Source organism: Camelina sativa, chromosome 11 (genome assembly GCF_030686135.1).
Source record: "Camelina sativa cultivar CO46 ecotype springtype chromosome 11, ASM3068613v1".
Taxonomy (NCBI): domain Eukaryota; kingdom Viridiplantae; phylum Streptophyta; class Magnoliopsida; order Brassicales; family Brassicaceae; genus Camelina; species Camelina sativa.
In genome coordinates this window covers 592,775-619,692 of record NC_141890.1, presented here as the reverse complement: position 1 = coordinate 619,692, position 26,918 = coordinate 592,775, and the positions used below count along the sequence as shown (strand labels likewise).

At 36.8% G+C, this 26,918-nt stretch overlaps 7 protein-coding genes, 1 non-coding gene and 1 pseudogene across 17 annotated transcripts; 6 read left to right on the top strand and 3 right to left on the bottom strand.

Moving 5' to 3' along the window:
* Positions 1-301: 301 nt before the first annotated feature.
* Positions 302-1,465, top strand: LOC104720840 (glycine-rich RNA-binding protein GRP2A-like). Of its 2 annotated transcripts, none has more exons than XM_087471440.1 (2): positions 302-569; positions 871-1,465. In XM_087471440.1, the coding sequence occupies exons 1-2, from the start codon at positions 462-464 to the stop codon at positions 1,270-1,272; spliced, it is 510 nt and encodes a 169-aa protein (XP_087327566.1). In that variant the 5' UTR covers positions 302-461; the 3' UTR covers positions 1,273-1,465. The 2 variants fall into 2 exon arrangements, with proteins under 2 accessions (XP_087327566.1, XP_087327567.1); XM_087471441.1 differs by having other exon boundaries at positions 311-738.
* A 2,857-nt stretch (positions 1,466-4,322) lies between these two features.
* On the top strand, positions 4,323-5,200 carry LOC104720839 (protein RADIALIS-like 1). Its single transcript, XM_010438738.3, has 2 exons — positions 4,323-4,781; positions 4,886-5,200. The coding sequence occupies exons 1-2, from the start codon at positions 4,504-4,506 to the stop codon at positions 4,908-4,910; spliced, it is 303 nt and encodes a 100-aa protein (XP_010437040.1). The 5' UTR covers positions 4,323-4,503; the 3' UTR covers positions 4,911-5,200.
* Positions 5,201-5,454: 254 nt separating this feature from the next.
* Positions 5,455-7,229, top strand: LOC104720838 (F-box/kelch-repeat protein At4g39240 pseudogene; annotated as a pseudogene). The gene is made up of 2 exons (XR_015570770.1): positions 5,455-6,731; positions 6,958-7,229. The product of XR_015570770.1 is annotated as an F-box/kelch-repeat protein At4g39240 pseudogene (transcript).
* Positions 7,230-9,301: 2,072 nt separating this feature from the next.
* Positions 9,302-11,152, top strand: LOC104720837 (phenylcoumaran benzylic ether reductase 1). Its single transcript, XM_010438736.3, has 5 exons — positions 9,302-9,800; positions 9,908-10,042; positions 10,150-10,387; positions 10,507-10,710; positions 10,801-11,152. Exons 1-5 carry the CDS (start codon positions 9,618-9,620, stop codon positions 10,965-10,967), a joined length of 927 nt encoding a protein of 308 aa, XP_010437038.1. The 5' UTR covers positions 9,302-9,617; the 3' UTR covers positions 10,968-11,152.
* Positions 11,153-11,180: 28 nt separating this feature from the next.
* Positions 11,181-13,295, bottom strand: LOC104720836 (protein RER1A). Its single transcript, XM_010438734.3, has 4 exons — positions 13,070-13,295; positions 12,226-12,597; positions 11,789-11,969; positions 11,181-11,575 (listed from the first exon to the last, which is right to left on the bottom strand). Exons 2-4 carry the CDS (start codon positions 12,576-12,578, stop codon positions 11,522-11,524), a joined length of 588 nt encoding a protein of 195 aa, XP_010437036.1. The 5' UTR covers positions 12,579-12,597; positions 13,070-13,295; the 3' UTR covers positions 11,181-11,521.
* A 225-nt stretch (positions 13,296-13,520) lies between these two features.
* Positions 13,521-17,692, bottom strand: LOC104720835 (glucose-1-phosphate adenylyltransferase large subunit 3, chloroplastic). Of its 8 annotated transcripts, none has more exons than XM_010438733.3 (15): positions 17,065-17,692; positions 16,242-16,470; positions 16,046-16,159; positions 15,775-15,945; positions 15,586-15,678; positions 15,399-15,482; positions 15,254-15,309; positions 15,053-15,146; positions 14,795-14,980; positions 14,633-14,713; positions 14,457-14,543; positions 14,258-14,362; positions 14,046-14,152; positions 13,901-13,961; positions 13,521-13,765 (listed from the first exon to the last, which is right to left on the bottom strand). In XM_010438733.3, exons 2-15 carry the CDS (start codon positions 16,458-16,460, stop codon positions 13,664-13,666), a joined length of 1,560 nt encoding a protein of 519 aa, XP_010437035.1. In that variant the 5' UTR covers positions 16,461-16,470; positions 17,065-17,692; the 3' UTR covers positions 13,521-13,663. The 8 variants fall into 8 exon arrangements, with proteins under 8 accessions (XP_010437035.1, XP_010437034.1, XP_087327561.1 ...); XM_010438732.3 differs by having other exon boundaries at positions 16,046-16,168; positions 17,065-17,334; XM_087471435.1 differs by having other exon boundaries at positions 16,046-16,168; positions 17,037-17,182.
* Positions 17,693-18,188: 496 nt separating this feature from the next.
* On the bottom strand, positions 18,189-19,568 carry LOC104720834 (small ribosomal subunit protein eS25w). Its single transcript, XM_010438731.3, has 4 exons — positions 19,388-19,568; positions 19,232-19,306; positions 18,884-19,018; positions 18,189-18,448 (listed from the first exon to the last, which is right to left on the bottom strand). The coding sequence occupies exons 1-4, from the start codon at positions 19,388-19,390 to the stop codon at positions 18,335-18,337; spliced, it is 327 nt and encodes a 108-aa protein (XP_010437033.1). The 5' UTR covers positions 19,391-19,568; the 3' UTR covers positions 18,189-18,334.
* A 3,572-nt stretch (positions 19,569-23,140) lies between these two features.
* On the top strand, positions 23,141-23,224 carry TRNAY-GUA (transfer RNA tyrosine (anticodon GUA)). The gene is given in 2 exon segments: positions 23,141-23,177; positions 23,189-23,224. It is a non-coding gene; the product is annotated as a tRNA-Tyr (tRNA).
* A 2,207-nt stretch (positions 23,225-25,431) lies between these two features.
* LOC104720831 (uncharacterized) lies at positions 25,432-26,764 on the top strand. Its single transcript, XM_010438730.3, has one exon. It carries the CDS (start codon positions 25,708-25,710, stop codon positions 26,515-26,517), a length of 810 nt encoding a protein of 269 aa, XP_010437032.1. The 5' UTR covers positions 25,432-25,707; the 3' UTR covers positions 26,518-26,764.
* Positions 26,765-26,918: the final 154 nt, after the last annotated feature.

The window sequence follows — 26,918 nt, the reverse complement described above, 5'->3', positions numbered from 1 at the left end:
GTTATTTTATTTTAGTTTCTTTGGGCCAAAAGTTATTTAACCTTTTCCAAATTAATTTAGATAAGCCCAGTAATAGTAAGTAACAATGGCCCAGACCCAATTATTTTATCACATAAAAACGAGACAAGGGGTATAAGTGTCACTTCAAGAAGAAAGATATTTTTACGCAAGAAGATATTCTTTTGCTCGAAACGAGGAGAAAAAAAAAATCTTTAATTTCCATAATGGTCACATGATGTGGGCCTATCCACTAAACCATACTAGTACCGTGTTAATCAGAGTTAAAATCCCAATTAAAGTCGAAACGTTCATCAAACCCTAGAAAATATCTTAACCCTAGTTAGTTATTAATACGTCACACCTCTTCTATAAATTAAGGCTCTGTCTTGTCATCTCAAATCACACAAGTCTCTCTCTCATTTATCGAAACCCTAATTTCCCTTTTTTTTTAATCCAAAATAATGGCTGAAGTTGAGTACCGGTGCTTCGTCGGCGGCCTTGCCTGGGCCACCGGAGATCAGGATCTTGAGAGGACGTTCGCGCAATTTGGCGAAGTTATCGATTCTAAGGTCTGTTACACGAGAGATCGGACTCCCGGATCGAGACGATTCCGATGATTCTGATCCTCGACGGATCTGATTCCGATCTGAGTTTCTCTGTTACTTGATTCGATTACTGTTACTATGCTCTCTCTCTCTTCGTTCGTTCTTTGTTACTGTTACTTATTTTGTCCCATCGGTACGTTCATCTTCCTGCTTCTGTGAGCTCGGAGATCGATCGATTTTGCTTATTTCATCGTGTTTTTTGTTTCAACGTCTTCTTCGATTGGTTGTTCTGAGTTGTGTGGATCTGTTTGATTATGTTTTACAGATCATTAACGATCGTGAGACTGGAAGATCAAGGGGATTCGGATTCGTCACCTTCAAGGACGAGAAATCCATGAGGGATGCGATTGAAGAGATGAACGGAAAAGAGCTTGATGGCCGTAACATCACTGTGAATGAGGCTCAGTCAAGAGGAAGCGGTGGCGGTGGAGGAGGCCGTGGTGGCGGTGGAGGTTACCGTAGCGGCGGAGGAGGCGGATACGGAGGAGGTGGTGGTTACGGATCTGGCGGAGGCGGCGGTGGTTACGAGAGACGTAGCGGTGGTTATGGATCTGGCGGAGGCGGCGGTGGCCGAGGTGGATACGGTGGTGGTGGTCGCCGTGAAGGTGGCGGCGGTTACGGAGGAGGTGATGGTGGCTACGGAGGAAGCGGTGGCGGCGGCTGGTAATCCAAGATAGTGTGGTTTGGTGCTGCTCTGTGTTTGGTTTAGATTTGGTTCTGTGTCACCTCGTTGGGTTGGTTTGATTCTGGGTCGTTTGGTTTACTTTTTTGATGAAAACATATCGTTTAAGAAGTCGTCTTTGTCTTGAATGAGTTGTTAATTCGCTTGTTGTTCACTAAAATTATAAGTTTCCCCTAAACCCAGACTTGACATTTTTCATTCCGATCATAAATAATTTACTTGTTGACTATCAATTTGACAGTATAGAGCTATCAGCAGCTTAAGCTTTTATTTATATATTGATCGGAGAACGTTGGTTGCACGATTTCAATATTGCGCCGATACAAAATAATGATTGCTTAGATTGGGATTAACATAAAGAAAAGATATATTCCACGAATATTCTCTTTCCTTTCGTCATCATTTGGACCGTGAAAAGTATCTTTAATTATTTGGTCATCCCTATATATACTTTTCTACATTTCCAAAGTGGAAAGTAATGATTACGTCCCAAAAGAATTTCCAAATATCTCTATTGACAAAATGTGTGGAGGCTTATCGAATGTTTACAATCTACATTTACATAACTATCGAGGCCTTTTTTGGCTGCCATATTTCATATAACTCAAGAAGCCGGAAAAAAACCCGTCTGTCCCATAACATTATTACATGGATTTACAAGAGCTGGCAGCTAAGAGTAAGTCAATTTATGTCCCCAGTGCTTATATTCTGAAGCGACCGTAAATTGGTGACCCTTATGCTTAGTGGTTAAAATGCCTATGGACATTTGGTTACAATTTACACAGATTGCTTCTTATACCAACTCAAAGATACTGATCAGAGAGAAACTTGATTGCTCTTGAATAATGTAGTCACACAACTTCATACTTGAGGCGCCTCTGATCGAGTGGCCAAAGGTACAAATTAGAATCATCTGTTGACGTAAAACTGAGTAAGCTTTGCGGCGGCTGTCTCAAATGCAAAAGATGAACATGATTTGAACCTGCAACAGAGTGACAAATGAAGAAACCAATTCATTGATGCCGCACTGAGAACGACAAGCCAACTCCAAGGTCTTTACAGATTAACGGTCTACAGTCTTTGAGGTAGCCATTGTAATCATCTCGCATCAAAACGTAGTTCACAAACAAGAATCCCAACATGTTATGATCAAAGATTACCAAAAGAAGAAGATTTCTGCTTCTTTGTCTCTGCATTTTTGCTCCTACAACTGCATTAAAAAAATTGTAGTTGATCCTCTATAGTAAACCCATAGAATCAGTATTAGTTGAACCAAGTGTACAAGGGAACCAAAGATTACATCAGGATCGGATTTAGTTCGTCAAGTTGCAAAAGGAGCAACCACTAGGTGAGGAATATAGTATAACCCCTTTAATTCCTTTCTCTTTCCTACATATTCTTGAAAAGCTATTGTGATCATTTACGCCAATCATCGCGAGCTAGGCAACGTGTTTCATCATAAATGGCCGGTACTTTTCATTATAACAAATGCAACTTGAGGCTGTGGACATGGAATAAAATCCACCAAATCTTACGCAATGTAAACTCTTCATGTCACAAAAGTAAGATGCAGATTGCAGAGTATCCATATTGTGTAAAAAACAACCATTTTAAACATTTTTCTTCTTCTACGTTAATACCTCAGGTGTTTACCCAAAGCTGAAAGTCAGATAGGGATGTTCTACCATTTTAACACCTAGGGGAAAGCAAAATATATACTGTGAATGCCTACTTGCAGAATCCTATAGCAACTAGCAGCCATATATCTCTGGAATATATTGTTTTACCAGTCTCATGATTAATATATTCTTTGTTCTGGTCTGCACTTTCTTATAAAGTAGTTTATTCCCTATCCCAAAACCATGGCAGTTTCTTAAGTTCTCAGAACAGCCATATCTAGCAAGGAATAAAACCTAAACCTTGTGGTAAAATTTGTACCACAACAAATGGAAATATCTGGTATGGGCATATATTGGTGTACATCAAAGAAATAGACTAAAATGTAAGCATGATAAAGAATATATACGTTCATGCATTATACCGTGTTAGTTTGTACCATTTATGGAATTTTATAGTTTGGGATTTCTGATAACTAACCTGACATGATTTATGATTGAAGAGACAAGTCTGGTCTTCTATCTCCCATAATACTTTGAAAACGCCCGGTGTTTCCAATAGACCAAATGAAAATATTAGTCTCAGGAAATAATTTATCTGCACATCCAATGCCTGGTATTCTTACTTAGCAGGTGCACAACTGATCATCAAAAAGAAGTGATAGGTACAACAGTTAACGACTAAAATGCAATCAGAGTCACAAATCTTTGACATGAAGAACCTACAGAAATTTCAATATGCACCAAGAAAAGTAATCGGCTAACCAATTGAGGACCAAAATGCAAATAGTAATATAGATGACCAAGAAAAGCATGGTAGCCAAACTTCAAGAGTTGACCTTTTCTACATCATTGTACGGAGAAGTGTATCTGCTGTAACTAGCTTGATATGGTGTTTAAGACAGAGTATCCCCTGAGGTCCAATCAACAAGAAAGTTTGATACCCCCCAACTTTCCTGCAAGGACTTTAATTCAAGAGAGAACCTTATAGCTAATGGTGAACCCATGAAAAGTTCCATCTCTTGTTTTGTGGATACAAGTTATCCTATCAAAATATCGAGAGAGTTGATGTCAGTAGATATTTTACTGTCTAGTCAATGTTTACCAGAATAATAGGAGATTTACTGTTCTAGGCCAGAGTTTTCCACAAATTAGATGAAAAGTTTCTAAGCTTAATCTAGAATTAAATGCGAGAGAACCTTCTCTGACGTAACTGCTCTCTAACTCAATCAAGAAGTCATGAACGTAAGTAATCACAGCAGTAAATACACATATAGGTGATATCTCATCTGCCAAGCATCATAAGCAAAATATGGAAGTAAATAAACTTAGAACCAAATATTAGTGATAAGTTAGGATCTTTAGATACTCATCTCCACCATAAATTTGCAGATATTATCTTATTTCTCATTGGTCGATGATTCCTATGGAGACAAGGACTTAAAATTCTCTTCATTTTCTGCAAGATATTTGCAACAACTGGCACTACCTAAACTCACCTTATATATAGGATGCGTAATGCAACATCTGTACTCATATCATCTCATCCTCTTGACTTGTAATCTCTTCACACTTAAAAATCTCTATCAAACCAGTCACAATGGCATCAAGCTCAATGTCTTCTCACAGCTCTGGATCGTGGACCGCTAAGCAGAACAAAGCCTTTGAGCAGGCTCTAGCTACCTACGACCAGGACACTCCTAACCGTTGGCAAAATGTAGCCAAAGTAGTGGGTGGAAAAACAACAGAAGAGGTAAAAAGACACTATGAACTCCTGGTGCAAGATATAAACAACATAGAGAACGGTCATGTCCCATTCCCAAACTACAGGACTAGTGGTGGCTGCACCAATGGCAGGCTGAATCAGGAGGAGAAAAGGTATGGATCGGATAAAAAAACAATTCAAAGAAAGCTATCATTTTTAATAATATATACTCTAATTACCATAATTCAATTCAAATTCATTTTTTTCTGATATGCAGGATGAGAAACATGAGACTGCAGTGAATCAAAAACCATTGAGATTGAGAATAAAAGAGGATACACCGTTCCGATTTTTCTCTTTCAACCATGTCAATGACGAATCAATGTTTATATATATATATATATTCCTATTTCCTATGTAATGTTACTCCCAAAAGCTTAACGCTAACTTCGAGGAATCTATATCCTCCTTCGAATCCCCAATTTTAACAATTGAAGCAGCTGTATTAAGTAAGGTTCTTTACTTTGTAATGAAAAAAAAAAAAAGAAAAATAGTTTCTTTGTAATGAAAAGACCATCATCATCATCATGAATCATTGTTGTATTAGTATTAATAACTATAGCGTAAAAAACATACCTCCACAAATCTGCCATTACTAATCGCGAGCTTTTGAATTAGCTGCTAAATCCAATCCAGGAACCGTTCTACTTACTAGGGTTTATGAATTGGTGATTTTTATTAAACGAAAACCCAGACATGGCGGGAAAGTTTGATGCTTGCGAAGAAGATAGATAGCCCTTTAATAGAATTTAATTTGCACATTGAGGCCTCTATAGGAATATAGTGGGCCTAAGCCCATTTGGGTATTTGTTTTGACAATTAGCCCATTTGGGTGATTTAAAGATAAGGAAACGGGAAAATTATCGTTTGCTCTCTCGCGATTGACATTTCCAGAGCGGCGGTTATGCCTCTTTCCGCCGCGAGTTCGAGTTACGTAAGCTCAATCGCCGAAGAACCACCGCGAAAGAAACAGCTTGTTTCGGCGCCGCCCTCGTCGTCTTCTCTGCTACTACTTCCAGATGAAATCATTCTGAACTGCTTAGCCCGCTTGCCGAGATGTTACTACCCGGTGATTTCACTCGTCTGCAAGACCTTCAGGCGTCTCATCGCTTCGCCGGAGATCTACGTCGATCGGTCTGCACTTGGATGCACTGAACGCGTTCTCTATGTGGCTCTCAGATCTCACGCTACAGAGACTCCTCGATGGTACACTCTCAATTTCAAACCTTTCGGAAATGATTCGATTAGCCATATGAGATTAGTTCCGATTCCGTCGTTCCCGTCGGTTCCTTGCTGGGGGATGTCTATGGTCGCTCTTGATTCTGAGATTTACGTCCTCGGTGGATGCATCGATGACGAATTGGTCTCCACTGGGTTTGTCGTTCACTGTCCATCCAATACGTGTCGCTACCTCCCTAGCATGAAGCAGGCGCGTGGCTGCGCCGCCGTGGGTATTGTCGGCGGGAAACTCTATGTGATCGGGGGTTGTGACCCTCTGTCTTTGAATTGGGTGGAGGCTTTTGACCTCAAGACTCAAACTTGGGAGACTGTTTCTGGTGTTCGTAATGTGAACGTTCACGACTTAACCATAAGAAGCTTTGTGATTGATGATAAGATATACATCATGGATAGGAAGAATAGCTTTGTTTATGATCCTAAAGAAGGTAGTTTGGAGAGTGATGAGTTGTTGGACACACAATGGAGTGTGGGCTCTTGCGTCATTGATGGCAGGGTCTACACTTTTGGTAGCAAGAATAAAATATGGGTCTTTGATCCAGTTGCCAGGGTTTGGGGTCGCTTGAAGGGTCTCGATGGTCTTCCTGACAAGCGTGATGGTTCTAGAATGTCCAATCTTGATGGGAACCTTGCTATTATATTTAACCTTAACAAGGGTTCATCTGAAATTTTGTGCACAGAGATCAGTTTGGAAAAGAGAGGAGGAAAGATTTGGGGGACGGTCCTGTGGTCTAATACTGTAATGACGTTGAAAACTCCTTCCACCATTGTACGATGTCTAGCTGTAACTGTTTGATAACCCCATCCCCATGAGAGAGGTTGTAAAGGTATGCTTCAGACTCCAATGTCCTCTAGGCTTTGTGATGAATGTATGATTGATGCTTTTTCTTGCATGTCTTGTAACAATAGCATTCAGATATCTATACCAATATCTTGCTTAGATGAGTTTGCAGAATTCATATATTAAGTTTGAGAGGCGAGTTTGTAAAATATGTCAAGTGTGATAGTATTATTGACATGCGCGTTCTTAAATCATGTTCTTCTATGTTGCAGCTTCAAGCTTGAAATCTGTAAATGTACCGGGGCAGCTTGGTCTGATTAAGATGAAAGCACATACATACAAGGCTTTATTGGATGTTGGAATCCAGAAATATAGATATCTTATTGATCTTTGTGCTAAATGCGAGTACTTTTGCAAGTTATTTGTCTCGTTTGTTTGTTGTAAGACTCTTTATGTACAATAGCATACTGTATGATTAATAGCTACTATGTTATCTGTTGTTTAATCAAGTGTTTGAATATCGAGGTTGGGAAACAGTTTACAATATATTGGTACACCATGTACAAACGTCTTCGGAGATCTTTTAGATTGTGTACCAATTTCTTGATGTGTAAAGGTAAAGCTTTAGAAAAAGATTCCCTCAGAGTTTGGTGCTTTCATTGTTCTACCCACTCACCCAAGTGTTGATCTATTGTTAAATCTCATTGAAGGTTTCATCGTTTTCCAGTTGGCGTAATTGGAAACACAAGAGCAGCAGCTAACTAAACCAAAACTAGCGGTTTTAAAAGGGGATGCTAGAATGTATCGTACCATGACAAAGTTGATTTACAAAGAAACCTGATGTGATGTTAAACAAGAAAAACGAACGACATGACTATCTTCAAACCCAGCTGGAAAAAGAACATTATAGTCTTTTACTTGGACACTGTCGTCTGAAGAGGCAATTGACTCTCGACTCTAGGGCTGGGCAAAATAACCGATAACCAAATAACCGACCGAAACCGAACCGAAAAAAACCAAACCGAACCGAACCGAAATTTTTCAAATACCCGAATGGTTAGTAAAAATCTATATCCAAACTAACCGAAACCGAACCGAACCGAACCGACAATTAAATGGTTAACCGAAATATCCGAAAACCTAGAAGATATCAAATATTATATACTTAATATTATGCAAAACTATAAAATAAACTTAAAATATAAATTATTTCTAGATTTAAAACAATTAAATATTTTAAATAATCAATATATGTAAATGTTATTATTTTGAATTTACAAAGTTAAATACTATTTTGTAAAATTGAATCCATATTTTTCCCTTTTTTGTATTTTTGTTATTGTATATTTGGTTAATTTTGGTTATATTCGGTTAGTTTTGGTTATATTTGGTTTATTTGGTTAATGTTAATATAATTTATGTTAGTTATGGTTATTTATTTAAATAACCAAACCGAAACCGAACCGAAAGAAACCGAACCGAACCGAACCGAAATTTCAAAAATATCCAAATGGTTACTATATTACTATATCCAAAATAACCGAAACCGAATACAACCGAACCGAAACCGAATGGTTAACCGAATGCCCAGGCCTACTCGACTCCCTTAGCCTCCTCAGCTTGCTTCTCTGCGACAGCCTTTGATAATCCAAACATCTGAAATCAAACAACCCGCAGGAGTTTAAGTTAGGGAAGTTATAGGGGAGACAGATGATCAGCAAATGAAGCTGCAACCAAAACCTTCTATAGCAAATGTACATGTCTGACACACAACTAGCTGCGATAACTACTAAACAGAAAACAAGATACTAGGCCAAATCCATGCCAATTTCTGAAAAGCTATATAATAAGAACCTTGCTGATGGTTTTTTGGAAACAGGTCTTGTGTTCAGCCATTGAGGCATGTATGAACTCATCAATGTGATCTTTCACGTCCTCAAAGAAAGTGGCATCATCTTTCACCTTCCTCCTACATGAAGTCATGGCCGGTTTCGGAGTTTGATTATTCTGGGTCTCCATAGTGTTTTGTACCTGCATATAAACAAAATTGAACCCAAGTAAAACACAGAACACTAGAAGGAAGAAGCATCTCTGGATGGGAACTACAAAATAAGACCAAATTCCACAATAAAATAAGCCCACCAAGTTAGTCGATCAAATGCCAAACAGAAACGAAGAACCCTAAAACAAGGATTCCAACCCAAATGGGTCAAACTTATATATGTCCGGCGCTAAACAAACAAAATCGAACAGATGTTTCCTTCAATTCCTAAACATCCCTTTTTTATATATATATATTTTCTCCAAACTACAAGCAAGGAAAGAAATCGAAGAACAAGAAGAGCTTCAAGATTCGCTATTTTACCTTCTCTGCGAGATATTTCACAATTCTTCTCCTTAAACGAGAAGAGTCGACGATGTATGTATAGGCGGTTCTAGAGTTTTGTCGACTACAGCGAAGATCACGCTCGCTATATCCTTGCAGAACAAGTGGAGGGTACAAAACGCATCGTTTGTACGATTAAGAAATGGGCTTCAAAAAGGGCCCAACCAAAAAGCTATTGTTACTGCAACTTTTAAGACAAAGAAAGTTGCGTTGTCGAAGCCGCCAGTTTCACCAACCAAACCCAACAACAAACAAAAACACTCGCATGCAAATTTTGACTGAAAAAGTAGCTCACGCGTCGACTATAGGGGTACTATTGTCATTTCCAAAAGCCTCTTTACTCTGTCTTTTTGTTCTTTTCAAGTGCTTGAAATTACAAAAGTGGGAAGTGGAGAAGCTAACGGGTACAAAAGAAACAGTCCGCAAATTTGGGATCAACAATCTCTGAATCTCATTCCGTTGTTACGCGCCACCGTGCTCTCTTTTTTGGTCTATGCACCTTTCTTTCCCCGGCGAAATCTGAGTTTACATTAACCTAAACAAAAAATGGCGAGTAAAAGCAAAATCTTGTTCATCGGAGGAACGGGTTACATCGGGAAATACATAGTGGAAGCGAGCGCGAGATCTGGCCACCCAACCCTAGTCCTCGTTCGAAACTCGACGCTCACCAGCCCTTCACGTGCGATCACCATCGAGAATTTCAAGAAACTCGGCGTTCAGTTTCTCCTCGTTCGTATCTCTCACTCTCTCTCTTAACGCTTTTTGGTTTAATGATGATTTCCTATTAATTACTTTCATGGTTTCATGATTATGTTTTTGTAAATAAAATTGGATAGGGAGATCTCGACGATCATACGAGTCTCGTTAACTCGATAAAGCAAGCGGATGTGGTCATCTCTACGGTTGGACACTCCCTATTGGGACATCAGTACAAGATCATCTCTGCCATTAAAGAAGCCGGTAACGTTAAGGTAACCAATACTTGTGAGACCAAATGCATTGGTTCTTAGAGTTGAGTAACAATTTGATTGACTCTGCTATTGTACCCACTCCAACTTTTCACATCTGTCTTGAACAGAGATTCTTTCCCTCGGAGTTTGGAAACGATGTAGACCGTGTTTACACTGTCGACCCAGCCAAGTCCGCTTATGCCACAAAGGCAAAACTCCGGCGAGCAATTGAGGCCGAAGGAATCCCATACACTTATGTCTCTTGCAACTTCTTCGCTGGCTACTTCCTCCCAACTCTAGCACAGCCAGGTGCTACTTCTGCTCCACGGGATAAGGTCATCGTTTTAGGTGATGGAAACCCCAAAGGTTAGACGACAACACTTTGTTTTCTTTATTACAAAATCAGAGGAATATCTTACCTTCTGCTCCATCCTCCTTCTAGTTACTCCCTTCTTGTCTTTTTGATTTGTGGTGATGTTTTGCAGCTGTGTTCAACAAGGAGGAAGACATCGGGACTTACACAATCAATGCCGTAGATGATCCAAGAACCTTGAACAAGATCTTATATGTTAGGCCCCCAATGAACACCTACTCATTCAACGATCTTGTCTCGCTTTGGGAGAACAAGATTGGCAAAACACTTGAAAGAATCTACGTTCCAGAAGAACAAATCCTCAAACAGATCATAGGTTTTTATCCAATACCTTTCTTCTTCTTCTTCATCTTCCAACTTTGTTTAGCTATGTCCATTGATGGGTTTAGTGTTTTTGTCGTTGCAGAAGCTTCACCTCCACTAAACGTGATGCTATCCCTTTGTCACTGCGTTTTCGTGAAAGGAGGACACACAAGCTTTGAAATCGAACCTTCTTTTGGAGTAGAAGCTTCTGAGCTTTACCCTCATGTCAAATACACTACTGTTGATGAATTCCTCAACCAGTATGTCTAAAGCTTAATGCTTAACTACAGACACTCCCTGTCTCTCCACAATTTTTAATTTTGGGTCTTAAATAATTGTCCATTAACCTGTCTGTTTCTCCAGTTAATCGATACGAAATGGTTTATTTCGAATGTACGGCTTCAGAACCGGTTTAATAATTAGAAATCTCTGTGAGTGCAAGTTTAGTCGTAAAACTTGTTGTCCACTACTAGTATTGCATCATCGTTAAAAAGCTGTTGTCAATTATATAACATCTGACAAATTTAGCAAGTTATGCAAGTTTAGTCCAATGGTCTACAACACGGTCCAAGCATAGCCGAAGTATTCCAGTTTGGGGCCTAATTAGTAAAGCAACAAATTATGTAGTACCCATGGATAAACTAACTAACACGAACAAATTTAATTCCCATCCTGTTTTTTTTTTTTTTTTTTCCTGCCTCTAATTCTTCCTTATAGCTGCATAGTTTTGTCAATGTAAAATAGTCCAAAACGATTTTCATAAACAGTTTTCTTTTCTTTTTTGCGAAGACAAAAGGTGGCTAATGGTCAGCAAACTGGTCAGATCAATCCGCACGTGAGCCGCTGCTGCTGCTGCTGCTGCTGCGTCCACCATATTTCTGCCAAACAAACCAACAATTATTACTAAAACAAAACAGAGACTTTTTGGAAGTAGCATACTATCTCAAAGCCTATATAACATATGAATGTGGATAAGTTGAAGTAGCTATAAAAATTTCAATTGAAAAATGTAACATGCATGAGTAAACACAAATGGAGGAATTAATTTGTAATTCATTCAAAACAGCAATCAATTAAAAGTTTTTTATTACCTGTTTGCCTAAGCTGAAAGGGATGTACTTGTATTTAATCATGTGGGCGATCTGGCGTCTCATGGTGAGAACAAATAGAACGATCCAATAGCACAGCAGAATTGGCCAAAAGACGGGAACATCAAACACCGAGAAGAATGTCATGAGGAAAGCTATGCAGAAAGCCTTTGTCATGGAGTACCTGAGACCACAAATACAAGCAGGTAGCTAACCTTCATGAGCTAAAACGCAATGGTATCTTATGTTTTTCTTTTTCTAAACTCAATCTTTCTAAAGTATACAACCCATATTCTGATGTTGTAACTGTATAGAATGCAACATGTATTTAGCTTACTGCTAATATATTTAGTGATTCTAGATCTACCATGATCAGTTGTGAGAGCCTCAAACATACTAGAATGTAAAGTGCATATAAGACAAGTAGACATGGGAATTACCAGAATTTGAACTCGGGGAGACGACGAATAAAAGGCTTGAACTCATCAGAACCTCTGGTAGGGAGAGTAGGGCCATCAGAGACACCACCGGCCTCAGGATCAACAAGAGGGGACAAGAAGCCGATAAGCAGATTGAGAAGGTAGATACCAAGACCATAGGCAATGATGTAGAAACCCTGAATGTAGTAAACCCTGAGACAGTAGATAAGAGCGACTACAAGAGTTCCAATCCACCTGTAAGTTGCATGAGGAGTAGTCTTGTCAAGATAGTGCTGATAAATCCTCCAAGCCTCATGTGCTCGCTGTTGAACAGGCGTGGCCACTGAACCACTATCACCTCCGCTTTCATCCATCTTATGTGATATTTAAAACCTAGAGGACAAACAAAACAGTTGGTTGGTCACAAATTCACACTTTGTATATTACAACTTCAATTGTTTCTTTCCTCATCACCGAAACAAAGCACAATGAAATCAATCTACTGAGAAAAGGCCTACGAGTGTTCGTTAGTTTCAGCAACTTATCTACGCAAATGTTTTTCCCCAGAAACGAAGATCTGCACGAAATCGTCTCTAAACACAACCTCAAGAGTGGGGAAAAGAAAACTTAAACCTAAGAAACGTAATCTGAAGCTAAATAATAAAGAACAACAACTGTTTATCAGCTTAATCGATCTCAGCAGGATAATCAAAACCGACTGAAATGATTCCTTTAACTAGCTGAAGAAATGCTAAAATCAGATCTGAAAAAAACTCAATCGCTGAAAACGACGATCTAAACAGGGAAAGATTCTCAGATCATTGATTAGAAACTTGCGAGAAATCAAAAGGATCGAAGCACTTACGGAAGGGCGAGAGTAATGATGATGGCTGTGGTGACCCAAAAGAGGAGCAGATCTGACGAAAGACGCAACACACCAAAATTAATAAGCAAGAAGATGAAGAAGGAAAGGGATTATTGATCTGCGTTTCTTTTTTTCTTTTTTTTTTAATTTGTTTCCTTTTCCTCGTCGTTTCTTTTTTAATATATTTATAAATCAGTACACCGGTAAAGTCTATTCTATTTGATCTGACCCCTAACTGTTTTCTATATCCATTTAACCCCTAAACATTTACGCAAAAATCACCGACAAGAGTAACTAAATTTCGATTTAACCCCAAATATTTCGTCAAAGTTAATTTAAACCCTTGACTAAGAAATTACCATATAGAGAGATAGAGCTTTACTGATTGACAGACAACAAAGGAGATAAGATAAATTTATTTATTTTATATATATATATATAACGACGAGAATAATCAAAGGTGAGATCACTCTTATTGGTAAAGTTTAATCTTTTGCTTCTATAAGATCTTTTTTACTAATTTACATGACAAAATCACAAAAGTGTCTTTCTTTTTTCACACTACACGGCGGTCCGGTCCTGAGATTGTTTCATTCATATGACAGTCCCGTCTTTAATAGTGGCCTTTTCCACAACCACAGTGATACCAGATCGAATGTAGAATCCTTCTTCTGGCCTATCAGCTTCTTTGACATCCTGGAATACAAATCAGTTAAAACCGTTCACGTTAAGAATGTTGAATCTCTCAAAAGAGTCTTCTTGATCTTCACTGATCTTAAAGAGAGAAATACACACACATAAAAAGAATCAAGAATGGTGAAGAAGATATACATCTTTGTTCAAGATCATCACGTTTTTCCCAATCTTTGCGTTCTTGTCAATGATGCATTTCCTTCAATGTAATCAAAGATATCATCAGGGTTTATGAATCAAAACTGCGATCTTTTATGTTTTGAGGTTTTTTTAGGTTTGTTACCTGATCTTTGTATCTCGGCCAATGCCAACTGGCACATTTCCTTCCGCGAGTAGAGACGCTATCTCAGATTCGGTTTGGTAACTATCCGCTCCTAGCATTAGAGTATCCTGCAAAAGAAGATACAAAAAAAAAAAAAACAGACTCAGTATATTCAACACGATAATAGAGTGTCCTTGGAGCTCGGTCCTATTTTGATTGAGGGGGATTCACACCTGAAGCTCAACACCATACTCCAGACGTGACCTTTCACCAATGATGGAACGTTGGACGCTGCATTCTCCCAAGAAACATCCGTGTGAGATTATCGAATTCACAATCTGCAAAAAACCATCAAGTGGATCATATACCAGTTAGTGTATTAAGAGTCGAGATTTAGAAGAAGGTTTCCACGTATAGAGAGAGATGTTTTACGCGGCATTTCTCGGTTTTGGTGGGTGGTAGAAACCGAGGAGAAGTGTAGAAAGGCGTATTCTGATCGTAAAACTCAAACTTGGGATGCTGCATAAATGAAGAACAATAGTTGGGAGATTGGATCCATAGATAAAACCAAAAGTTAGAAACATCTTTGAGTATTTTATCACACTAACCTCCTCGACAAGAGCAAGATTAGCTTCGTAGAAACTCTTTATAGTTCCGATATCTTCCCAATAGTCTTTGTAGATGTATCCCTAAAGAAGACAATTTGACTCAATCGTTTGCGATAAAACTCATGAAATTCTTTTAAAAGAGAAAAAGCAATTTTCTTTTACTTGGACATTGTGATCTCTTATAGCTGCAGGAATGATTTCAGATCCAAAGTCATTGGAACTTGGATACCGCCATGTCAGAAGCTTTAGCAAAGCTTCGGTTTTGAAGCAATAAACTCCCATTGATGCAATGTATGGAGATTCTGCAGCTTCTTGATGAGAAAGTCCAAGCATAGTTGTATCGGTTTGCTGCATTCACAGGAAAACATTTGTTTTATCAATAATTTGTAAACTGTTAAGTTTAAGTGAAGTAAACTGTACCATTGATTTCAGATCAGCGCCAGTTGGTTTCTCATCGAAATGGACTACACGCCCACTTCGATCAATATTCACTAGTCCATAATCCGATGCACGGCTGAATTTTACAAAAACCAGATTTATAATCAAGTTAAAAATGGTTAAGAACTTAAAACCAAGATCATACAAAGGCGCACATCATATATAGAGCTAAAAGAAACTAACCTCTCATCTACTGGCGCGCATGAAAGAGTAATATCCGCTTTACTATCGACATGGTACTGTCCAATGCATAGTGTTTAGAGTTATTTAGTGGAACTAGCTTGAAACTATCAAACTATTAAGAGGAATGTGTTTATTATTATGTTACCTGAACAAAGTCCATGTAATTCATTCTATATAGATGATCTCCAGACAATATGATAATATTCTCAATGTTCCTGTTCTTAGCCTCCTATAATAACAAGCATCAGCAGATTCAGACCATGTTCAAGAATCATAAAGGAACCGCCTTAATATCTGATAAATTTAGTGAAATGATCATAAGTTATTCATACCTCAAACACCCATAGAAATTTTCTGACAGCATCAGCTGTTCCTTGAAACCACTTTTTCCCAGCTTCACCGGGAGTTTGTGTAGCAGCCAGAACCTGTTTCAATAAGATTTTGCATTTTTTTTTTTTTTGTTTCATCGAATCCAGGGAACCGACAAATTTTTGAAAGAAACCATATTGTTATATATGTACCTCAACGAAACCATCTCCAAAGTTGATGCCATTGCCAAAATAAGTACGAGCCAAATGGCGATTGAGGGAAGCCGAGTTAAACTGAGTCAGCACAAAAATCTTGTTTATGCAACTGTTAATGCAATTACTCATTGGGATATCGATCATCCTATAGCATCCACCCACAGGAACCTACAAATAATGTTTTCACAAGAATCAGAAAACATAAGGCTTCCTGTTTACACAACAAACATCATCTTTCTCAAAACCGTTTCGATCAAGAATCACTCACAGCCGGTGTTGCTGCTCGCTTGGTAAGAGGGAAGAGTTTAGCTCCATCGCCTCCTCCTAGAATGATTGCAGCCACATTCTTTGGATCTGCTCTTTTTCTCTCAAACATAGAAGGCTGTACTTTCTGATAAACAAAATCACTAAAACAAGTTCCTCAGAAATAAGATGTTTTGATAACTCCAGATCATTTAACTTACCAAAGCCTCTTTAGCATTCTTTGAAGTAGCAATGGCGTAAGCAACACCGGGCCTCAACTTTCGATTTCCCAACTTCTTGGAACCCAAATCAGAAGAAAAAGGTTTCAAGAGGCTTCCTTTGATCTTCTCACCCCAAAATTTGTTCTCTACATTCTTGAAACTGTCTTCTTTGGCCAAGGCAGTGTTTGTCCCCAAGCCAAAGTTGCAACAAGAATCCATACTTTTTAAGCTGGAAAAAGACAGAACAGAATCGTAAAGCTCGTTAGTAAAAACTAGATGATATATATATATATATATGTGAAGTGAAGTACGATTTGTGAGTGTGTCCGTCCAATAAAGAAATTATCAGAAAGTAGGAAACTTTGACGACACAGTCGATTCAAACACAGATATTTAAGAAGGAGGTTCTCAGAATTTGATGGAATCAAGACAAAACCTCTAACTCTTGTAAGTTACCAAGATATACTGTATCTTCAAGAAATCAAAGGAATAAACTTTACGCAGGGAACATATCTCTCAAAATCATTAGAAAAAGAAGAAGAGAGTTACCAAAAACAAATTAAAAAAGATTCTCATTTATAAACATGAAACGAACAAGTATTGGATCATAAATGAGTTTGAACCAGATAGAAAAGTTCAATCCTTCCTAATCAATATTAAGATATTTCAGATCATCGAATGACAGTGAAATGTAAGATTCCAAGAGAACGGAAACTGAAGAAAATAAAGCAAAATCGTCCAAAGGTGAATACTTTAAAATGCTTAGAAGCTAAAAGAACACACACACACACACACAGAGGATCGAATAAATGAGAGAAGTCACCGAGAAGTAGTAGGGTCCTTCTAGCTCGCTCGTATACTCTGCTTTTGTTTAATGTCGTTTTGAAATCGAAGGAGGATTTCAATCAAACTTGTAAAATAGGCAATTGGTCTTCTTCCCTTCTGAATTGGTCCCGAGTAAGTTATAAAAATACTAGAATTTCAGAAGAGATCATGTGAAATTTTACCAACAAAGCCATAGGTGTCTGTCTGACAAGGACCGTCACTGAACCAAAACGGACGACTCTGGTTTCTCCCCCCCCCCCCCCCCCCCATACTATTGCCACTAGGACACGTCGATATCTTTGTCTGCTTGCATGTGGACCCAGGCCCGTTTTCACCTTATTGGCCCAGCATAGAGGTGTGCTAGCTACTATAGTCCGTACACGTCGTAACACATTACTGCCTCGAAGCTAGAGACTAGGAGTAAACAATTAGTAAGTCTCACAAATTATAATTTGCTTGTAAAATATCGTGTATATGTATTTGAATTACAGTGTATAATATAACCATCAGCGGTTAATTAAAAAAAAAACACACACACAATCAAATATATTCCAACGGCTATGCTTAAGAGATGCTGCAATAAATGTCTAAAGGGAAGTTTCATGTGATCAACGGCCATGTTTTGCAAATTGTAATTTGTGTGCATTACAAGAAAAATTTGATAAGATTAGCAATAGCCAAATAGATTGAAAAGCTGCCCCACATTTGATTAACGGGGGAGAAGACGAGATAGAAGGACCCATTAGGCATGGTCGCATGGATAAGCAATGCTCTATGTCGGGAAATTATTTCAATAAATCGACACTAAGTCAAAGTGTATGTCCAATTAGCAAAACTATAAACACTACAATTCTTTGGTTAGAAAACAAACATAAGTACAGTGAAACTAGTTATCACATGGGCGTGTTATCCTTTTATGATATCCATGTGGACATTCACTTTTATTTTATTACATGGTTTCTCATTGACACACTAGTTTGCCTATAAAAAGATCTTTCAAATTACTTTCCAATCTCAATAATAATAAAAACTACGGTCTAAATTGTTTATCGCATAACCAAACCAGAACCGGTCCACTACCGAGTTGTATGTCAAAACGGATGGATCATAGGGTCAACAGAATTTTAGAAGTCTCAATGCGGTTTTAAATATCCCATATATCTCAAAAACGGAGTACGAAACAAAGATTCTAATGAGTTTCTGACAAATCAAACAACAAGAGGTAAGAAAAACAAATGACGACCGAGACGGATCAAGAACCAAACATCTTAGGTGTTGGTGGCACGGGTGTAGATCTGCTGGCTCGAGTGAGCAGCGACCATCCTGATCACACCTTTAGCCATTAGCTCCCTAATGGCCCTCCTTGCAAGAGACCCATTTATCTGTATTGTTCAACACGGTACACAACATTATTCTTTTGAAAGGACAAAACCAAAAAACGAAGAAACAACAGAAAAATATGACAAGTTTAGAGTTTCTAGACAAGCTCAAGATCGACAACTATTAATACATAAATACGAACTTATATAGCAGTCCTACATAATATATAAAAACTATGTGTAAGCCAAGAACCTTCTCATGATTCGTGAACAGCAAACATCATACAGTTTAGATTCCTATAAAATTGCTTGAAACCAATAACTTATCTAGAGTGAAGAGTATAACATGTTACTGACACCAAACATACACTCACTACTTGACTAACATATTCCGGATACTTATATGTAACATTAAATAAACTGCAAAGAGATAGAACTATGAATTGAAGATACGAAATGGTGAAATGAATCAACAACAAGTAAGAAGTATGTATATACCCTCATACGGTCAGAGAGGATGGAAGGGGTGATGAGCTTGAACTTGGGAGCTTCAGTGAGAAGCTTGTCATAAGTAGCTTGATCAAACAACACCATGTTGTTCACCTTCTCCTTTTGCTTTCCCTTGCTCCACTTCTGTTATTTTTTTCATTACCATCAAAAAAAGATCAACGTTGTAAGCACAACAATAACATCCATTGCAAAACAAATCTACACAGGCTTAAATCATTTCAACTAAAACATCACAGTTCACATAAACTCCGAAATCAGATAATCAGATCTTTGCACATTCCAATGAAACCTAAATTCTATTCGTATAATAGATAAATCGCTCGTGAAGAAACGAACCTTCTTCTTCTGCTTTCCACCTCCGGATTTCGCCGGCTTCGATGACGGCGGCGGAACCTTATCCTTCTTCGGCGCCTGTAACCAGCGAAGCGAAAACAACGATTCAGACAAAAAGAAACGGATAGAGAGATAGAAGAGCGGAGAGAGAAGATGTACCATGATGACTTCGACTTCTACTTCGACGGCGAGGGAGGAGCGAACGGCGAATAGTTTGATGAAAGATGAGGCCGAGGGAGTGAAGACTAGGGTTAGCTCTTATATTAGGGTTTCCCAAATTTTGAGGTTAATGTTTCCTGGGCCACTCTAATGTTCAGCCCATATAACGTCACTGAAGCCCATTAAAGTTTCAATTGCATTTCTGACTTCTATTTCAATTGTTGAGGTTTGTCTTTCCTTCAGTTTTATTGTTCTTTCAAAATTTCTTTTTGATTTATATATATATATATATATATATATATATATAAACATATATTTTTCACAATCTATTGTTGTCAAAAAAATATATATATATTTTTCACTATATTTTAAAATGCAGGACATTTACCATTAGTAAAATAGTATTTAGTTAGATATGTAATGATACTTTTATACCCAAAAAAAGGGCCAAGATTTGATAACAATGATGGAACATTGTAACTGAGCTAGCAACTATGACGACATATGTATTGCTTAGTATAAAGGACATGCATGTTTCAAAATACATTGCTTATTAGTATGAAGTATGAAGTACATGTTCCTACGATTTTTCGTTAATTAATACATACGATCTTATCCAATGATCCTCAAAAGGTTCACTTCCAAATTCTAAACGTTAACAGAATCCCGCATGATCCGTTGTATGTTGCTGGTCGAATCACCAGTGATTTTCTTCACTTTTATTATGCACCAAGTTCTAATTTTTTCACATGGAGTGTTAACCTTCTTAATTAATTATCATGTACCGTACGTCAAAATTTATTGATTAATATATCAAGAAACCAAAATATACTATGCATTTGTTTTGTGGTCCAACTTCTTGGTGATCATCCATTAGTCTTAATTGGTTAGTTTAATAAGTTACTTAGTAGCATCTATACTCATAAAATAGACCGTATAGCTGGCAGTTATCAAGCTGTAGTCAGCTAGCTGGCGGATTTTTTAATTTGACTTAACTATTATGGAGTCTTTTAGCTAGGGTCGAACACCATCACTTGACTAATTGGTGCTTTTCAAATTGTAGTTAAGCCTATAGCATATCATTCGCCTTATTCGAAAGAACAAGACTAATTAAATAGTTGAGTCTCAAAATTCGCATCGGCATTAAATCAATTTTAAAGATGTAACGCGAAATATACAGTTCAAAAAGGTTATCAAATTCAGCAAAAATAATGTATTTTCATGACCATTTTTCGTTTTAATTACTAGAAATCTAGCTAGGATTAAAATATTGATACTATCTAACGGATGAAATCCCTGTGTAAACAATTGTTAGCTACGAATCTAGCAAATAAAGAACAAAAAGACGACGTTCTTGCAACAAAGGTGTTTTAGCTGAAAATTGTACGATTACTTCATAAAAGTACTATCTAATTTTTAAAAATGAAATTTTTACGACATACGTACAACGGTAAAGATTATTATGAATTGATGGTATCCCTTTTTATCTGAATTGATGGTATGTCCAAATTATGATTAGTCAAATATACATACTTTTGATTTGTTTTGCACAATAATTTAGTTAAATACTGATTATTTCGTTCGTTTAGAATCTCAAACACACACTCTTCAATTTGAATCCGAGTTGTGATAGATGACGGCTGCGCTACATCATAGATAATTAGATATAGATCCAGAACTTTATTATTTCGACGAAACAACAAAACAAAACGAAAGCCTGCTCAGAGACAATGCAAAATAGCTAGAGAGTTTCACAAACGGGGTTTAAACCGCTCTCATCATAACGCTTAATTCTTGCAGTTGAAATAACAGAAACAAGCGCGGCCACGTTTGTCCTGATGGCATGCTCCATGGCGAGCGTCTTCCCATTTGATACATTGGCGGTCGCAGTGGCTCGTCAGCGTGCACCTTCCCGACCACGTTTGACTGTACCTTTGGCATATCTTAGCCTCCGCTACTTTCAACCCTATGTTCATATTAATCACATTTCTAGTTAACAATATCGTTTCATGTTTATGGTATCTTGATTAAAACAGTAATTATATCAACATATATATATATATAATGCTATTATGTAAAGTTAAAATATATCATATATGTCATTTTGTTGTGTCACTGACCAGTTGGAGAATGGAGAAGGAAGCAGATGCACAGGAGAGCAACGAGAGTGAATGAATTTGTCATTTTTCTTTCCTCTTTGTTCTTATGTTTGGTGTTTGTGTGATTTAACATGGTTACACACTAGGGGCTTTTATAGAGTTGGAGATGGAGAGTGAATTTGCTACTTAGATTAATTAAGAGACAATTACGGAGAGATACATATGGGGTGATGATTAATTTATTGGTTTAGGTTAACGAAATCACGTTACGGAAAATAAAATACAATCTTAAATCGTATGACTTTAGAAGAAAAACTATGCGTGTTAACACCTATGAATTTCCAAGTAAAAAGGTGTTAATAAGTTGCACACACACACACACACATAAATAAATAACTCTGTTAATTTATTTTCTTAAGTCATAACTCATAAATAATAATACCCAATATGCAACGAACAATTATTGTAATCATTAAAAAAAACTTACGAAATAAATAAAACATAATAGCAAAAAAATTTATGGTAGAGAAGTGTCTTTAATCAAATGTTTAAAACATCACCTCTACAAACCTATCTCACCGGGGTTCAATTTGGTTTCAAAAGAGTCCAATCACATCTCCTTCCTGGAGGTGTCTATCTTGCATGAGTTGTGCCCAATAGTCTCTGAAATAGTAATTACCCGGCATATTATCCACACGAAGTTGTGTTAGTCCCGTGGGGTAAGTCACATCAGTATCCAAGTCAAGTACCATTTAAGATTGCAGAGAAAATGAACTTCATTAACTTCATATAGGAACGAACTTCATCAAGCTCTTAAGATAAAAGGAGAAAAAGACTGTAATGAAACAAGTTAACTACTAGGATTGGGAATAGATGAACCTTTTCAATTCAAGTTAGAAACATTGAGGTTACAGAAACAAACTACTAGTAAACTATCACATTACAGATACGTAAGAGTCTCAACTTGACCTGGGAAGACACAGACTGCACGACAATACCACCAACCGTCAACCTTGTGTGGAACCTCACGGTCTGTGATTACTTCAATCTCAATTTTTCTGAAGCTATCTTTATTTGGATCATAGAAGAGAACACGATATGTGGATGCACGCACAAAGAGTGGTGCCAAAATAACCTCACCAGCGTTGGTGGCGCTGAACAATTGAAGTTCCAAATCTGTTGTCCACCCAAGTAAACTACGCAAATCAAAAGTTAGTGTATGACCATTCCTGATTCACAGCATCTTCTAAAACCCACAAAGCAAACATACGAACAACCGGATCGTCAAAGAAAAGGACAGCAAGCTTTCCCTCGTAGGATGTTAGCTTTGAAGAAGAAGAAGTAGAAAGTTACCACCGGCGGCATTGTCAGGTCCACTGATAAGACGACACTTTTAAGACCGAACATCAAAAGTCATGATTGCAGGTTCATTTAGATGTGCGCCAGTAAAAGCTCCATAAAACTGATTAACAGAACACCATCGATGCACATCTCATCACATGTAGGGGAATGGGGAGGAAGATGAGATGAAATTCTGATGAGAGGCTCTTTCTTAATTGCATGCTCCACCAATATTACCGAGGCTGTCGGAAAGCCCATTAGGGCCCAGTTATAGCATAAATTATATATTTTAATCAATAAGAGACTTATCAATCCGACCTTAGCTCAGTTGGTAGAGCGGAAGACTGTAGTAGTTGCTGTAATCTTTAGGTCGCTGGTTCGATTCCGGCAGGTCGGATTTTTTTTCATATTTAACATCTATTATATTTTATAGAAGCCGCATGTGGCGGCGATCTGTTCGTCACTTTTTGCTATGTATATATAATATTGGTTGTGGCTGTAAGTTATTTGATAAGAGAAAACAAATAAAACACAAAAGTTGTACGAATCCATGAGGTTAGATTTTGTTCAAGAATCTAAATTTAAAGTAGTAGAAGGCTTTTTCATGTTTGACAGTAAATAAAAATCACAAGGTTTAGATTCCTTCTCTCTTCTCTTTCACCAAAAAAAAAAAGAAAAAGAGACTAGGATCAGAGAGGCAAAATGTGAAACTTAAAGTAGAAAATAAAAAAAATAAAAAAAATATTAACTATATTTTATACTGTATTAAAGAATTGGATAATTATTATATGTTTTATTGCATTGCATGAGATAGACAAACCAGACTTAAACGTTAGCATTCAACTTACAAGTACAACGTAGAAATCGAAACTGAAATCAAACATTTTGAGAGAAAACGAATCTTTGCACTAATAAGTGATCAAATTTTGTTTTTGTTCCTGAATACGGCGTCATAATAAGGCAAGTTACGATCAAAATACAAAGACACGTTTCACTTGTGGATGTTATGCTACACCAATAATGATTCTTCATTTCAACTTTTTAAAGAAAAAAGAAGTGAGGCTTTTGTTAAAGTGTATCCAATAATGATTTTTTTTTTTTTTAATAATCATGAGACCAGCTCTACTCTATAGTATACATATATGCTTTTGGTTAGAAAGAGACAAGACACTAAAGAAATACAAAGAGTTGTTGACCTACAATCCATTTCTCCATCTCTTAGTGAAGAAGTAATTGAATTTATATCTTTATTTCTTTTCTCATTTTCCTTACATGAAACCCTACACTACACAATAATATATACTTCTCTCTAGCTGGATAAATTTTAGTTGAGTAATAATATTTCTTCCAAAAAAAAAATTTATCTTCATAATAGTACTTTTTTTTCTTCCAAAAATACAAATAAACGTCTATTCCCTTATGTATTGTATTGTTTCGGCATTGTTGGCATGCTTTATAGTTTATACTGATCATTCAAGTCCTAAATTTTGTGCAATAAAGTTATTATACGAATCAATAAATATGTGCTACAATTCTACAAATGATTTTCATATATTAAATAATACAGAAAAAGGAGATATGAAATGGAGATGTCACTATCAAGGCAGCTGCCTTACCGAGTAAAATAATTACCAGTGGACAAAGTGATGAATATAGTGCGAAGATGCTTTTTTCACCTTCTTTAAAAGGCTAATATAATGACTACTGATTATGAGAAACTGTATTTGGATACAAGTAAAGAAAATTGCTTGCGACGAAAATACATTTTTCTAAGGATACATGTATAATATACTACAGCCTTTTTTACTTGAAATATGATTCTATTATAGACAGCAAACTAATACAGAGAAGATTTTTGTATATAATGGTGATCTTCCAGTTATAAATGAATTTCGTTATTAACATTTTCTTAATCTTCTTCTAGAGTTTTTCTTAGTGTCCATTTAATCCAATCATGAACGTTTAATCCAATCATGAACGTTTAAAATTATTTAATTTTCAGTAAGACCACTTATACTAATAAAGCCACTTTAATCATATAACAAATAAAATAAACAGAGTAATTATAGTATATTTGATACAAGGCAGGGCTCTTTAACTAACAAAATCTTTAGGAGCTGCATACTTTCCATGATCAATAGTATCTTATATCAAATTTAATAGTATGTTTTTTTCTTATGTTAACGTGCGCTACAACTTGTTCGGTTGGTACAATACCACATTTTTTTTTGTTAAATCAAGTCTCGAGTGTTTTTTTACCCCTCGTAATTAACTACCTTATAATATTTTTTCAAATAACAGTATAGTATATTATAATTTCTGTTTAAACTAAAACTGAAAAAACATTAAATCTGTAAAAATCTTTTTTTTTTTTAATCTTAGTTGTCATCAAATAAATGTTATTAGACTTATTAGTCATCAAATTAGAATACATATTTTTTTTTCTTATGAAGTTGTCTAAAATTTTTAAAGTCAAATATTTTTACCACGTTTAACATTTGAAGAATGCCAAAACGCGTTACTTTACATGTTTACACATAAATTTTACTGTATTTGTTTGGTTTAATTCCATAAGTCATTTTTTATTATTGCTTCAGAAAACGAAAGTAACCATATCAAGCGCACTCAGCGACTCTGTTGTATAAATACTTACTTACATCAAAGCTAAATTCTCTCAAGAAACAAAGCAAAAGAGAGAACAAAGGGAAAAACATATTCTCCTCTCTTTAGATTCTCAGTTTCTTTTCATGAATCTAAACTAACAACCCCAATTGGTCTCTTACCCTAATAGAGATCTGAAGTAAGAACAGCTCAAAACCTCTGTTTCTTCTTTCTCTTAAGTTTTTTTTTCTTCTTCTTAGGCAGGCTATCACCACGCCAATGGATTCGTTTAGTAGTCAGAAAATTAAACAAAGAAAGATGAAGAGGCTTGCGAAGAAGTCTCGTGTTCAGATACTCTTTGATCTGTTTTTCCGGGCGATGGAGATAATCGTGGTTTTGGTCACAGTAGCTAAGCTCTGTTATGAGCTCGTTATCACGTTCCAGGATTCTGGTGTCGCAGCGGTTATTCTCGCAAACCGCGGCCTTGCGTTCGCTGTAGGAAACGCGATAGTCATCTCTCTGATTGCTAAATCCGGTCTTCTCTTGAACCAAGAAGAACTTGATCCCAAGTGTAAAAGAAACGATCTTTACGAGGAGTTTGTTCGGGAGAGCTCAAGAAGAGACGGAGGAATCTCACGAGCAGAGGTCAGAGAAATACAGAGTGAAGCAGAGAACAAGGCTAAACAGAGCATCACCGAGAACAGAGTAAAAGAGAACGTAGAGAAACAGAGCAAATCTGAGAAGAAGAGGAAACAGATCATCATTTTTGAGATGGGAGTGAAACAGAGCAAACCTGAGAAGTTGTCAAAACAGATCATCTCAGTGAACAGAGAGAAGCAGAGCGTCGTAGTTGAGCATGAGGACATAACTGTGGAGATGGAGAAACATAATTTGACTGAGAAGAGACGAAGTCAGAATTACCAACGAAGCCAGTCGGAGAATCTGAAGGGTTTGGAGAAAAGTTCTTGTGGAAGGTTGAAGAGATCGGAGACGGATGTTTCTTCTGAAAGATTTGATTCCGATGATGAACTCCGATACAAGATCGAGTCTTTCATTGCAAGGCAGAGAAGGAATCAAAATGATGATTAGGTTCTGTATGATTTAGATTTAAAAATACAAAAATTAGCAAAAAAAAGAAAGAAAAAGACTGGTTTATTGCAAAATAGCATTCACGTATATACTTAAGTGTTTGTTATGGCATAAATATTTGTTTAGCTTTCTTTTTTTCTCTGTTTATTTCTTTGTATAATTTTTGGTAGTTCTGTAATATTTGAATTACATATGTTTTTACACCACTTGTTGGTGTTGTGATCTTCAAATATTCAATTTGGAGGAATACTGATCCATTGCTATTATTATAAAATTGATTCATTTTGGAAGTATATCAATGGTAACAAATACAAAAATAAAAGGATTTTGATGATTTGTTTCTACAAAAACTATAGAAAATTACTTATTTTCTTCCATATATAGAAGGAAATCTATATATT